We start from the raw sequence: 14,388 nt of genomic DNA on the forward strand, positions 1-14,388 counted from the left end.
TTTAAATTTGACGTCGCCAAATCTTCGAAACTGTCTTCATTATAGAGGTTCGACGATTGCGAGTATAAGTTTGGCGAATGCCTTCAATTATAACCGCATCGAATCCTTAATCTTACACTATCCCACGGCAAAGGAATCTCCATCTCCAAGTCGAGGGTCAAGACTGCAATGCATCGTCGCTGATGGAGGGCGTCGTAAAGCGAATCCATCAATAAATAAATAAAAATGAGCCTTATATTACTTTTCCTGATCATCTCTGATCTTTTGAAGTAATATACAGATTGACTGAACTTAAAAGTTTACAATCCCAGAATCAAGATACCGGTAAAACACACATCCACCTAACCAAATAGTTAGTTTAAAAAGGTTGAAAACCGTAGTAATCAGTCATAGAATCAAATGAAAAAGGGAAAGGCCATTCTCCCTCCAAATAAATTCACTATTGTCAAAGAACCTCCCATGCTTTTGCAATCAGTAGCAGCAACATAAGTATCTGAAAATTTCCACCCAATGAATGGATACCCCTCAGTCACGCCGAATACCTAAAATTTTCATGGCCAGTTCCCAGGAGACAATGGCAGCTGCATTAGCAGGAAATGCCCGAACTATCGTCGGACCAAATCCTGCATAACACCCTCTAAGTCCTGCTCTCCCATAAATCTACAGCCAGAAAAAGATTAAACAATAGAAGTCCTAACTTAAATGAAGGAGGAATGCCGGATTGTATAGTGACATGACATTGACAGGCAGCTAGATGAATACGATTATGATCACTTACTGAGCTTAAGACTCTGAAAGGATTTCTTGGATCATTTCGATCAGGGGCAGTCTGAATTATCGTTTTTGCCACGTCCAAGGGCAAAACAGCACACCAAAACTGTGGAAAGTACAGAGACTGTGAGTAGTGGCACCACTAATACATGCCTATATAGATGCCCATAAAAGAATGCTCAAGAAAATCACTCATTTTTCCGAAAGGTAACTTACAGCTATACCACCAAGCCCACCAGTCACGACCCCAATACCAATATCAACGACATGTCTGCGCTGAGATGAATCAGAGTTCTGATGCAATTGCAAGTGCATGTAATGGCGAACATACTCATAAGTGCTAAAGAAGACGGCATTTCCTATGGATTCCCTCAACAATGTGGCAAAGCCTCCACGAAAAATTCCTGTAACCTGAAAACTTTCCCATTACTTGATGAATACAATTCCAATTCATATATCAATTAAACGACACATGCTCTCACCCCATCAGCTTTTACGGTTTTGATGGCACAATCTAGAGGACCACTGTATCTACTGGATTTTGGAACAACTGAATCAGTACCTTGGACTTGCATCCTACACTGAAGATGCAATGTCAAAGTAGGGAAAAGAAAATCAGAGACAACTGAAAAAATCTATGTCCTGCCTAAATCATCCAAGTCAAGTTACCTTCACCAGCTCAGATGGACATAATACAAAACTGATCATTGCTCCACCATAAGCTGCGGCAGGAATGATAACTCGGGGTTGAGGCAAATCAGTTTGCAAGCCCCTCTTTATCAAAAAAAAAAGCAGATGAAAAGTAAATACAAGCTATAAACACATCCAAAAGCCATTCAATGTGAACAATTTCTCAGAAAATGAATGGCTATGCCATAGAAGCTGCTCACTTATGTTCTTACATGCCTGCAAGGACTGTTTTGTTTGTGAATAAATTCCAAAAAGAAGTGAACTCTCAAAGGCCATTCCAACAAAGGATGAAGTAGCTCCTCTATACAAACCTTTAACCTGCAAAAGATTGTTCCAAAATTCTCTTAGAAAAACAACTTATTTCACAGTTCTCTTAGAAAAAAGAAAGATTTGAAGTACAGATAGAAGTAGTACTGCAGTCATCATCAACCTACATTAGTATAAAACAGAGATGACCCAAATACAAGGTCATACCTTATCTTTATTAAATGCATTATACATTATTCCACAAAATAGTTTCATTTAGAACCACAATGCAATGGTGAGCATATACCATCATATATCAACCCATGACAATCCAACAGCCACAATTTACGAGATAGAACACTTAAATGGACTTAAGGCCAAGTTTAAGAAACATACTCCTTCAGTTTTGAGGACTCGTGCAGCACAGTGTAAACCATTTCTATACTTGATTTCACCAACTTCAGTGTTGTGTTTTTGAAGCTTCACCTGAAATAAGAGATGAAGAAGAAGCTTGCATGTAAGCAAGAGATTAATAGAACAAATTATCCTAACTATTTTCATTGACATTGCATCTAAGCCATTAATTATGCTCTTGATACAGCTTTGTGTTCACAAACTGTTAGATAACAGTTGTGTATTTGAATATACACCCTTTGACTTATAGTGAAGCATGATATTAGCTGCGTTACGACTTGCCCACGTTACCCGGGTGGAAACATGACTATATGATAAATCCTTCAAGACATATACAGGACAAGATAGAAGAAAAATATAATAGAATACGATGGATAACACAGTGTAGATGTCTTGCTAATTCTTTCTTATGCCAAAAAGCAGATGGATTGACAAGCTATACTGAAAAGATTGTGTATTCAAGAGAAATTGCCAAATCAGTACACGTACTACTCCTATATCATGCAGTCAATGGTGAACGTTGAGTAGACATCGAGCGTCTGTACCAATGAATAAGGCAACAATGACAAAGCAATGAACGCTATGTCCTTAACTCAAGCTTCAAAATGCTGTGCATCACTATACGAGAAACACGACGGCATCATCATAAAAGCACTTGAATAAATTTCCTATTTTTAGAACAGAAACAGGGTCTAAACCTGCAGGCAAACTGATTTATGATTTTGATAACTATCACTTTGAAATAAGACTTCCTGTAGTTAAAAAAAACTAAAGATTCTCAGTTGTTTTTATTTTTTGTTTCTCCAACAATTGAAAATAATCGAATGCAATTAGACAATTACCCTGATTCTTAATATAAACAACTAGATAAGGACAGTTTCCATTGTCTTTTTCTTTTCTTTATGATAACTATAACAGCGTTTAAATCTCCCAAACATACTTTTGGTTCTTAAACAGCCAAACTTGTTCCTTTTCCCTTTCTACACTTGAAAATGCCTCTCTTCTAAACAAATCACTTAAACATTCTGGAACAAGCACCAGGACCCTACAAAGCCATACACCAACGGGGCACCAAGCAATTTTTCGTATAAGGGAATGAAGCTATGCATTTGAGCACAATGTCATCATTTAAAAACCCTTCAAGTAATTAATTTGAGAAGTTTCAATCCATCCATCCCTAAAACAAATTACAAGGACAAGCAGACCGACCAAAAATATGGAATTGTATGAAACTAAGACTTACTACAATTTCACTCCCACAACTTTTAGCCACCAACCAATCCAAGCAACTAATGCCTTGAGAATCAAGGAATGCCCAACTTGCGCACTCAAAAAATGCAGAGATAATGCACTTTCGTAGCCTTTTTCTTTTGGTTGGTCTCGCCAACTCGTGATGCCAACTCCGCCATCAAGAATGCATCAAAACTCCAAAATATTGCCTCAACCGGAACGATAAGCGACTCCAACGAGCGACCCTTCAACTCTCAAGCAAGTTCAGATCAAGCTACTAAGTTCCAAGAGCATTTTTGCAGCATTTTAATTAGCCAGTCAAGTACGTAACTTGCCACATCATCGCAACAAGACGTCTACAATCGAAAGATTTCCAATCAAGAAAGCTCGAAACTTTGACAACAGAAGGGCCGAATTGGATTCGCTTTCCCACCATTCGGGGTGAAGCCACTGATCGAGCGAACGACGAGATTGACTGCATCTGATTCACCGGGATCTTGATTCAGGGCAACACCCACATGGAAGCAAAAGGCGAAAGCGCGGTGCAAGCGGGGGAGCGGAGTTACCTTGACGGTGTCGAAGGGGTGGCCGGTGACCACGGTGGCGACTCCGGCGACGAACCCGGCAGCATACTCCTTGTAGCCTGAGCTCGCCGCCATATCTCTCTCCCTCTCACTCTCACAAGACTACAGCTTTCAAGCTACCCCTCTCTCTCTCTCTCACAAGATTACAGCTTTGGAGCTACCCCCTCTCTCTCACTCACACAAGATTACAGCGAGCTACCCTCTCTCTCTCTCTCTCTCTCTCTCAATTCATGGTGGGATCGTCAAGCGCGGGGGAGAGAGAGAGAGAGAGAGCTTCTTGGTCGGATCGTCAATGGCGGAGAGAGAGAGAGAGGACGAAAGTTGCAGAGCAGGAGAGAGAATCTTGTTCTTCTTGCACAGCACCCTTGTTATTGTCACTTCAATTTTCGGTCCGCAAACTTTTTCTTTCTTTTCAATTGAGTCCTCAAACTTTGGTTCTTGCTCCGTTCATGTTATCTTTGCCCATTTTAGAGTGCATTTGTAATATTTTTCTAAAAGTAATCGTTTTCAAAAAATGAATAAATAAATAATATTTAGGTATAAATTATTATTGATGATGAAAATATTTTTTATCGATTAATTATCTCGAGCGACACAAGCGATCATTTTATAAGAAAATATTTTTCGAATCATTCTTTTTCTGTGAAACAAATGGAGCCTTATTCCACCTCACCATTCGAGTCCAAATAGCACAAACACAATATTCCACGTCAACATTCTAGACATACTTCTATAACAAGGACCAAGATGAACCCAAACAAAAAAATCATAGTTCAAGGACTCAATTGATCAAAAAATATTTAGCCATGGATTGAACATTGCCGCGAAAATTCGACGAGTAATAGTGCCGCGGTCCCTTCCATATATATCGGACAAATTCATTCCGTTTTTACATTATACTAGATTAATTAGACTAATACTTGCGCAGTATAATATGAATCAATATAGATATGCTTGAATGAAAATTGAGTCAACAGACTGAGAAGAATGATGTGATTGTACCTTTGGTACTCCAATTTTTTTGTTTCATTATGCAAATTTAATCGCATCCTTAGAATTGTGGGCCGTGTATATTTATATGGTTAACATAAGATTGCTTAAGGGTCCATTTGTTTGAAAGAAAATCGTATTCGAAAAATTATTTTCCAACTTTTTTATGTTTGGATAATGAAAAACTAAAAAATATTTTTCATGGATTCAAAACAATAAGCTTGGTTTCGAGAAAAATGACTACCCCTTCTAGTGAGAAAGGAATCACACTACCATTTTCTTTAAAAATGATTTTTATAAAAAATATTTCTTTTATCATAAAGTTGTCAATAAAAACTAGCATACCCTTGTACAAAAGATAGGGATACCTTCATCTTTTTGGACAGGTTGGTCCGGAACCATTTCATGCTTGTTCTAGGTAAGGAGACGATCTCCGTAAAACATAGAAAGCTACACAAGCAGTTGATCTGCAAAGTGTATGTATACCTTTGATTGGCAGTTCTACATTCAATTGTTCGCCATGAAACAAAACTTCAAAGAGCGAAATGAGAAGCATATCGATCCAAAGATTCTAAAATGAGTAAAGAGCATGCCCCCAATTGCAAGACCAACCTACGTAAGCCGAAGGAATGGAGCGAAGACTACACGTACCGTTCGGATGAAGATGGTTCAATGCCATCGCCACAAAAAAAGATATGCAACGATCTCTGATTTTTGCTCTTGGAAAAAAGGCAGGAACGAAACTCAATAGTCTATACTGCAAAATTCAGGTGACTCTGATTATGCCAACCGGTATGACAGCCGTTTTCGCAACGATGCAAGGGGAAAAAAAAGAGGAATTGGGCGATACAGATGGGAACAAGACTAAATTGCAGAAACAGTCACTGAGGAAAACATTTTTTGAGTACACTGGAACATCTACTGTACCGAGACCGAGATCGAGAGCTAAGATAGTCCAGCTCTCAATAAGAGGACCGTCTTCCGTGGACCATCGAATCTCTTGCTGAAGATGCTGCCACAACTTAGCCCCGAAAGTTTTTGGTAATGTCACATCTATGGTGATTGGTGACCCCGAGATGTAGCTGGACATCACAACTTACTTCGTATATTCTGAAGAGGAAGTTTTCCTGGTTTGCTATCTCCAGTCGAGCTTTTGAATATGTCGGTGTCTGATATAAATTTGGCAAACCGAGAGCCCTTCCCTTCTTTCATGTTATCTTGCGGTACTGAATGAGGCAAACCAGGGTGCGGTTTGGGAGCTAGTGACGGCATCAAAGCCCAAATGGAAGAAATCTCTGCATTTGGCCGATCAAGATCTTGCAAGACCATGGGATCCCGCATGTCTGTTCGGTTAAGAAAGTGAAATTTGACAAGCATTTTCCTTCCGTCAGCATATGCAACAGATTCTTCGGAAAATAATAAAAACTCGACTCCCACCAAACAGAAGAGGCCTTAGCACAGGTCCAAATCACAAATTTTTATGCAAGCCTACTTATTATACCAGCTTTAGCCTTTTTCTTTACAAATTATCATGATAACGTGAATCATACTTCAAGATTTATCCGTCCTGCTACTGTATTAAAGCTATACTGCAAAGAGCGCCAGTAAGAGGCATGTTATAGCAACAATATCAAGAAAAGTTACCTTGTGAAAACTTGAAGATTGGAGCCAAAGCCGCACAAGGAATGCTGAAGTTCAAGTGTGGTATGACCGTGCCTCCACCATGTCTCGCATTGCTACATGAACATTTGTCTCGTTAAGTATTATTACTCAACATTCAAAGATCTAGTAGCCTAACTAGCAGAGCTAGCTGAACTCACATCTGAAAATGATGTAAAAACATACGACAAAAAAAAATAGAGATGATCACACACAAGTTTGATAATGATTTGCACCTTGGATCCTAACATCCCTTTCTCTGCCAGGGGTAACATCACAACCAACTAAACATATGTCAGAATTGAGTCATGCAATATCTGCCTAGATGTGACCATGAAAACTAATGTCCCAAACCAAGTCCTTTCCTAAGCCAAGTCCACACGTGCTCAGACTAGCAATTTTTGTAAAATAGCACCCTAATGCACACATGCTCTTAGATATTGCCAGACCCAAACTTCTATGAAGAATTTGAAAGGGGGAAACATCAATGAACTGCAATGCTAACAACTAAGACCAGCAGGATGTACAACTATTGTTTCAAAGTTCAGAGTAATCCATCAAATGATCATTATTTCTTTGTTGCTATACCTTGTAATAAGTCCGATCATACAACCATCAAAATTGACAACCAAACCGCCACTAGCACCTGGATGAACAGCAGCAGTTGTTTCGAGCATTGCTGGGATGTCTCCTGCATCTTCCCTTATCACTGAGAGAGAGGAGCACGACCGCTTTGCTTTGACTACTTTTGCCACCACACCAACAGATACAGATGGGAACAAGCCTGATATAGACATTTGAAACAAGCAAAACAATCCAGTGTCAAAATGAAAAGGTAGAAAACTATATATTTCAAAAAGAGATACACAACCAATGATGAACAATCACATTTAAGGCAATCTCATTCTGTGTTTCTTTATCTACTGTCTTTTGGAGACAGGCACCCTGGAACTGTGCATGATGTAACAATTATTTAATCAAAGCACGCTACATCTGAAACTCCAGACTGTAAGGGCCCGTTAGGCAACGTGCCAAACAGTGAAAATTTCTGTTCTTTTGTTCTCAGAAATAGTTTGGGAACAGAAATGCGTTTGGTAAACTTTTTGTTCCCTGGCACATTTTTGCAAAAATTTGTGCCGAGAAAGGGTTTTGGACGAGAAACAAGAAGTAAAAAAAAGTTGCTTCTTGTTTCTCGGCACAATTTTGAGAATCAGTTTTTTTTTTTTTTTCTTTTTTTTCTTTTCTTATTTTTGTGTTGTTCTTCCCAATTGGGCCGGGCCGGTCAGCTGGCCGGCCTGACCCACAGCCCAGGCCGGCGAGGCGTCACGACCCTCGCCGAGGTGCCGGCGGAGGCGAGGGTAGCCTCGCTCGCCGAGGGCGAGGTGGACCCTCGCCGCGGACAGGCGGCGGCGGCCTCACGCCCGGCCGGGCGAGGCTCGAGCCTCGCCCCGGTCGGTCGCGGCGAGGTCGGCCTCGCCCGGCTGGCAAGACTCGGCCTCGCCCGGATCGGCGAGGCCGAGCCTCGCCGTCGCGACGGCCAGGCGGCCGCCTCGCCGTGGGTCGCGACGGCGAGGCTCGGCCTCGCTAGATCTAGGCGAGGCCGAGCCTCGCCGTCTGGGCGAGGCCGACCTCGCCGTCGCGGCCGGCGGCGAGGCTCGGCCTCGCCCAGGCGGCGAGGGTCCAGTGACGCCCTCGCCGCCGGTGAGGCGACCCCGCCCTCCCGCCGGCGGCCGGCGAGGGCCGTGACGCCCGCCGCCCGGGCCGTGGCCGGCGTCGGCCGCCGGTCACGGCCGCACGACCGGCCATGGCCAAAGAAGAAAATGGGTAGAAAGAAAAAAAAAATTAAACAATTCAAAATATTATTAAAATATTATTTGGGAACAGAAATTTTGTGTAGTTACCAAACGCATTTCTGTTCTTTTCTACTCTAGGAATAGAAATTTTGGACAGTTTATCAAACGCCTTAAAATACTCAGAAATTGTTTCCGGGCACAGAATAAAAAAAAATCATTTCTGTTCAGAAATAGTTCCCGGGCACAGAATGGTATTCATGCGCACCCTAACTAGATCAAGAAAACTTTGTAGGATGAGGAACTTTTACACAGAAAGAAAATTAATATCTACAGCCCAGAGGAATTTGAGTTGCTAATAATTAGAAGTCGACAATGGTAATTCTCACCATTTTTCAGGAGGGCGGGTAGCGGAGCCAATTTTTGTTGTAAAGCCATAGCAAAGAAATCATTCACAGATTCATATAATACTAATGACAGGCCAATAACAATCCAGAAGGGTCATTTAATGAGAGCATGGAGAGCAAGAAGAGATACCATGCGCAAGATGACTTCCAAGTTCCGACATGCCCAAAAAACCGAGCAAGTTACTAATTAAAAATTTAAAGTGCAGAAACAGAAGAGATAACTGAGAAAATGTACGTACCACATCTTGGTCCGAATAAACCATGTCCGATGACATATGCCTTTGATCCTAAAGGCGGGGATGCAGAATCCATAATAACAGGGGACAGCTGATCTGGAGCATGGACAAGCTGTAATAGGGCAACATCTAGAGGCCCTTTACTAATATACACTACTTTAGCATCACACCAAATCCAAGGTCTAGTATGATCCAGGCGAACGCGTATATTCTTATGACCACTGTAAGGTGAACTTGAGCTGTACTTTGCAAATTTATCTTCTGTGAAACACTCTCCAAATCCTGATATACTAGGCCCCATATCCTCGCTCTCCTGCTTTTCAATGCCACCACTTGGCCTAGGACGACCTGATTTTATTCCGTTCTCTTTACTACTAACAGTTGCCTTCCCAAACCTCCACGGTTCCAACAAGTGAGCATTGGTCATTATGAGGCCTTCACTATTCAGTAAAACGCCAGAAGCCCATGCAGCATCATTAACCGTAACAAGACAAACAGAAGCCATTGCTTTCTCAAGTGTTGCTGAGGAATGGCAAGAAGGATCCTCAGCAATGGAATTCACGGGCCCATTCAGGTCGCTGTTATAGATAAATGCCTTCCCCTGATTGTTTGGATTTCCCAGGTTATGATGGTTCCCCAATCCAGCCTTCTTAGGCTCCTCTGGAAGCACATCTGCGCAAGCAGTTGCAATGGCTTCCCATGGAACCAAAAGCTGTTAACAAGGCTAGTATTTTGCATGATGCATCAACTGCAAGACTGTTCAGGAATTGGAAAAGAGGAACGAATATATATTTTATCAATTTACCTGAACTTCTGCACCACTAGCTTTTTGCCTTAATGGTCTTATGAGAATACCAATTAGATCCGCGTTCTTGTCAAGAACAGGACCACCTTCCATGCCTGATAAATTGTAATCATAGTGGTGTCTGAGTCTAATGAGAATGAATAATAATGTTTAATTCGAACTAAAGAAATGCTCGCACCAGGAAGACACCGAATGTCAGCCATCAGCAATGATCTGTTGGGTGAACCAGGTGGATAGATGTTGGCAATAGTTCCCACTGAGATACTGCACAAAAACCTAAAGATAAGATCTACAAATAACGCAACTTCAAAGAATTATAGGAGTCAAATTAAGCAGTAGAGATTTCAAAAGTTCAAATTATTTCTTTTGATATGCAGAGATCCATGCGGTCTGGATTGCCATACATAGAATAGACTAAATGAAGGAAAGAATTCCAACATCTGCTATTATTAAGCCTATATAAATCTTGAAGATAGAATAAGCTCTCTTTGCCAAGGTAGAAGGATTAAACTATCAATTATATGTATCGTTGAATTATAACAATATCATGCTGAATTGCCTTTAAACTATCAATTATATGTATTGCCGAATTATCAATTATAAAGATAGCCACGTATCTTTATTAAAAAAACAAAAGAACGACAGAATAAGCCAGGTGTTTTCTGGTGATGCCAAGCCAATAAAACAATGACAGCGAATTGATACAGTCTTCATGATGAAAAGTATATGACTCACCTTTTTTAACAGAAAACACCCTATTTATTAAATATCGCATTATTTTTGGCTTGTTACAATGATAGAAGCATATAAAACACCCTTTTTTTTGACAAGGTAGATAACGAATATCAAAGTTGAAAAGTATGTGATGTTAGAAGAGAAATTGCCCTCTCAGAGATTTCAAGGCCTTGATTCACTACAAATAAAACAATGACAGCGAATTGATACAGTAATCATGTGGCGGCTAACATCATCACAAGTCGCAGTAAAGATCCAAACAAAGATTCTCCAGGAAAATAGACAAACATTATGTGAGATTTAAGGAAATCATTCCGAAATATCACCTGTTGATGAAGTGAACGGGTGAAAGGATACCAAATGGAGAACCTGCTGCTAAAAGAAACTCCCCTCTCTTAATTGAAGGCGATACAGCTATGTTTGGCAAATTCTAGTAACATGAAAACATATATCATTGTCACTTTTATAGAGCTGGTAATAGCAAGGTCAGAAGAACAATGGGTCGGAACTCATACCATCCCTTGAAAGATCTGGCGATAGCATGGTAATAAAAACTAACCTCGGGAAATAGGGGAACCCCAAGTACAGCAAATTTAGTGAGTGACTTGCCCATAAGACTTGGATTTGCTGACTCCTCAAGTGCCATAGGCCTTTGGCTCTATATTAAATGTGTTTTAAATCTCAATCAGATAGGTATAGCTAAATGTCAAATTTGCAGAATTTATAGAACTTCAACATGTAATTTAGGTTATACTCTGGATATGAAACGGATGGTCTATTGATACATGATCTCACTTAATTTCTCTCTAATTCCCAATATACAACTATCACAAACCACATGTCTGCTCAAATACACAACCACCTCAAACGACAGAACCATCAGAAAAGAGAAGTCTTGTTCTCCTTCTATTTCTGCCTAAGGGACAGGAAAAAGCAAAGTAACTGGCTTTCAAATTCTTTCCATAGTTTTTAAGCATCCAATTGTGCTGCTTCTACAATGAATTGATTTTACAAATCAGCACGACTGCTATCACAACCTGAGAACTCTTAGAGAATGCAACAATTTAGTATAGGTTCCAAAAGAAGACCTCACAAAAATCTCTTGAAAGTAGACAGTCAGCGATAGTCACATCCCTTTGAGAAGAAGTTGGCAAACGTTCACATTTCATGGCTTCCAAATGTCAATGACTTCATCAAAGCACATCTTAGACAATGCCAAACAAGTTCAAAACCAATTGACACATTTGCCAGAGAAAATTGTCAGCTTTAAGTGTACATTGAAGGCATCAAGGGGACTCTCCTGCCTTGTGGCACACGCCAGTTGAACAAAGTCGTAGATGAGTTGTCTACTACTTAACCTTGTGGTGGATGCCATATAGACACCTCATGTGCACAACGAGGTGAAAGCATTGACAGCTGTGCCAGCATCACGTCTTGTAGAAGAGGCCAGGTGGGCTAAGTCATGGTTAACCATCATGCTGTTGGCTATGGATGTCCTAATGCACAAGTAATAAGATCTTGCCTCCACAAACAGGCATCAGCTAAGCTTTTTGATCATGGTAAGTACTTAATCCGAGCATATACTATTTTCGATATAATAAGTATCTAACCCTGTAATTCCACTAGTAAGAAACCGACGACAAGATGCTTCAGGAAGAAAGCACCTGAATCCCCGTAAAGTTTTGTGCACTGCTGTCGATAGATGCCAGAGACCAACCAATTTCCCAACCATGACCCACCAAGCCAGAGGAAGCTTCAACTAGCGACTGCAATGCAAGGGAGGAGCCAGGTACATCAACCTGCACAATAGCAGATTATGCCCTTATCATGCCTGTTGGTATGCGATAACAAATAGTAAACCAATCAAGGCAGGCGATAACAGAAATGATAGATAAGTCACACAGATCGCCCATTGAAAGTGACCAAAAGCATCAACGTGACCAAACGAGTAGCCTTGATGAAGTGAAAGGCAAAGTCCTCCAGTTGTCTAGAATTTTCTTTAATAATCAAAATATGTTTCCTCAACAGTCCATATAAATTCAAAGTGAGGAACTTTCGATTCAGTACAAGTAACCTAATTTGTCAAAAAAGAGCTCTCATTTCAAGCTTTCATTAGATTCTTGACAACACAGAAAATTACTTCCCAGCAAGTTTCTTCAGTTTCCAATTAAGAACATTAGTAGATTAGGTACCTACCAACGTTAAAAGCTGGGCACTTCGCCAACTAGGGACTTCTCTATCCAGTCCTTCAGTGTCTTCTGCCCTCATGGTGTTCTTCAATAAGTTAGACATCATCAAATTCAGGACTAAGCATCGATTTCAAAGAAACATAATGAAATCTACAGAAGAAACATGAAAAATAGTCCAGCACTACCTCCACCAAAATGTCGATCTGAGCACCAGAAATCAACTCAGGCTGGCCCTGCAGTAGAGAACAAAAGTTTAGGTTTGGAAGTCATCCAATCTGAAATTAAGCAACCGTTAGAACAGAAATGGGTGTGTTTGGTTGCAGAGAATATTTCTGTTTTCAGACAACTGCTCAGAAAACATGTTCTGCGACCAGTGGCCTTAATCAAATTCTCTGAAGGCTCAAAATAGAATTATCATAAAAATGAAAACCAAAAAAGCAATTTTCAAAATGTTTCAATTGAAGGGAGAGAAAACAGGATAATCCCCGAGGATTCTCATGTTAATACAAATGCAATAACAACAAAAGCGACTTTATGCCAAATACACAGTCCATCGAATGTAAAACAATGTAAAACGGAAAATGGAGAATTTAACACAGTAAGTTAATAACTAAAACATTTCTCAAGAACCAAACGCACCCCACATGATATTCTCAACCTTCGAATTGTTCTCCCTGTGCCACAATGATAGAAAAGGCTCGACCACTGACGCGACGGTGACAACCAATGCTCCGCTCCAATTATCGTTGCCAAGAACTCGACTCGCCAATCCAGAGCCGTAAAGAACCTTGGGCACCAACATACCCGAAGCCGACAGCGTTGTTATCCCAGACCTATGCACATAAAGACCCATATCAAACTCTCTCATGCCATGATTACATCAACTGAACTACAAATTGAGAGACTCAAGAACAGAAAAAAAACGGAGAAAGTTCACAAATTCACTCACTGGTATTGATGGAAAGCATGGTTCCGCATCTTCAGGCCCTTTGGGTCCTGAAATCGAACGAGCAGATTGAACCATGTAAGAGCAGCTCCAACTTACATTAAACCAATCGTGGGTACCGAAGAAATGAAACGAAACAGGCATTGACTGAGAGAGATTTGCAGCCAAGAACAGAGAGAGAGACTCACAGGGCCTTGAACTCGGACCATGACGGAAATTTCCCGGGCAACTTGGACGATTTCCGGCAAACCCATTTCAAGAAACCGGGATCCGACGTTGCCTTCGCAAGAACTCGGTCCGAGGTTTCCTTGTTCTCCTCTCGCACGAGCGCGAGGTCGCCGTCAACTTCTTCTTGCTCCGCCCATTGCTTCGACAGCGAGTACGGATGGATTGCTTCTGTTGCGTAGAAGCTCGCTTGTCGAGAAGACTGATAAACAATTTCGATAGATATTGTTCTGACTATTTTATATTTGAGCCCTTTGGATTTGATTTTAAAACTGTTGTTTTCTTCTAAAAATTTCAAAAAGATAACTTTTTTAAGATTTAAAAAAAGTCGACCAAAAAAAAAGATTTAAAATTTTTTTTGAATTAGATGCTAATTTATTCTTGGGAAAATTCCAATTGGGCAGCGCAGGTCAGCACTTTCAAAGAGGGCAGAAGTGAATATAGTGTCGAATAAGAGCGCAGAAGTGCCCA

General features: G+C 40.7%; 2 protein-coding genes across 6 annotated transcripts; both read right to left on the reverse strand.

The window, feature by feature from the left end:
- Positions 1-241: 241 nt before the first annotated feature.
- Positions 242-4,057, reverse strand: LOC115680576 (mitochondrial arginine transporter BAC1). 4 transcript variants are annotated; one of them, XM_056315813.1, is made up of 8 exons: positions 3,918-4,057; positions 2,104-2,193; positions 1,678-1,779; positions 1,441-1,545; positions 1,254-1,352; positions 988-1,182; positions 779-877; positions 242-493 (listed from the first exon to the last, which is right to left on the reverse strand). In XM_056315813.1, exons 1-8 carry the CDS (start codon positions 4,008-4,010, stop codon positions 446-448), a joined length of 831 nt encoding a protein of 276 aa, XP_056171788.1. In that variant the 5' UTR covers positions 4,011-4,057; the 3' UTR covers positions 242-445. The 4 variants fall into 4 exon arrangements, with proteins under 4 accessions (XP_056171788.1, XP_030460256.2, XP_056171789.1 ...); XM_030604396.2 differs by having other exon boundaries at positions 242-660; XM_056315814.1 differs by adding an exon at positions 3,365-3,832 and having other exon boundaries at positions 242-877; positions 1,674-1,779; positions 3,918-4,051.
- Positions 4,058-5,658: 1,601 nt separating this feature from the next.
- On the reverse strand, positions 5,659-14,116 carry LOC115667032 (glyoxysomal processing protease, glyoxysomal). Of its 2 annotated transcripts, none has more exons than XM_056315810.1 (14): positions 13,881-14,116; positions 13,696-13,742; positions 13,405-13,579; positions 12,932-12,979; positions 12,754-12,831; positions 12,222-12,356; positions 11,117-11,215; positions 10,884-10,987; positions 10,001-10,086; positions 9,823-9,917; positions 9,021-9,729; positions 7,173-7,368; positions 6,570-6,661; positions 5,659-6,268 (listed from the first exon to the last, which is right to left on the reverse strand). In XM_056315810.1, the coding sequence occupies exons 1-14, from the start codon at positions 13,944-13,946 to the stop codon at positions 6,015-6,017; spliced, it is 2,184 nt and encodes a 727-aa protein (XP_056171785.1). In that variant the 5' UTR covers positions 13,947-14,116; the 3' UTR covers positions 5,659-6,014. The 2 variants fall into 2 exon arrangements, with proteins under 2 accessions (XP_056171785.1, XP_056171786.1); XM_056315811.1 differs by having other exon boundaries at positions 6,077-6,259; positions 6,569-6,661.
- Between the last annotated feature and the right edge of the window lie 272 nt (positions 14,117-14,388).

The sequence above is a fragment of the Syzygium oleosum genome, unplaced genomic scaffold, assembly GCF_021117445.2.
Source record: "Syzygium oleosum isolate NSW1041296 unplaced genomic scaffold, Sole_v2.1 Sole_v2.11, whole genome shotgun sequence".
Lineage (NCBI taxonomy): Eukaryota > Viridiplantae > Streptophyta > Magnoliopsida > Myrtales > Myrtaceae > Syzygium > Syzygium oleosum.

Excerpts from the sequence above, each read along its gene's own strand:
- LOC115667032 (XM_056315810.1), bottom strand. The coding sequence starts at position 13,946 with ATGGGTTTGCCGGAAATCGTCCAAGTTGCCCGGGAAATTTCCGTCATG. Across the intron at positions 12,832-12,931 it reads AGATCGACATTTTGGTGGAG|AACACCATGAGGGCAGAAGA; the intron begins GTAGTGCTGGAC and ends AACTTATTGAAG. Across the intron at positions 10,087-10,883 it reads CCCGTTCACTTCATCAACAG|TATCTCAGTGGGAACTATTG; the intron begins GTGATATTTCGG and ends GTTTTTGTGCAG.
- LOC115680576 (XM_056315812.1), bottom strand. The coding sequence starts at position 4,010 with ATGGCGGCGAGCTCAGGCTACAAGGAGTATGCTGCCGGGTTCGTCGCC. Across the intron at positions 2,194-3,917 it reads ACCCCTTCGACACCGTCAAG|GTGAAGCTTCAAAAACACAA; the intron begins GTAACTCCGCTC and ends CTCTTATTTCAG. Across the intron at positions 1,183-1,253 it reads AAACCGTAAAAGCTGATGGG|GTTACAGGAATTTTTCGTGG; the intron begins GTGAGAGCATGT and ends GAAAGTTTTCAG.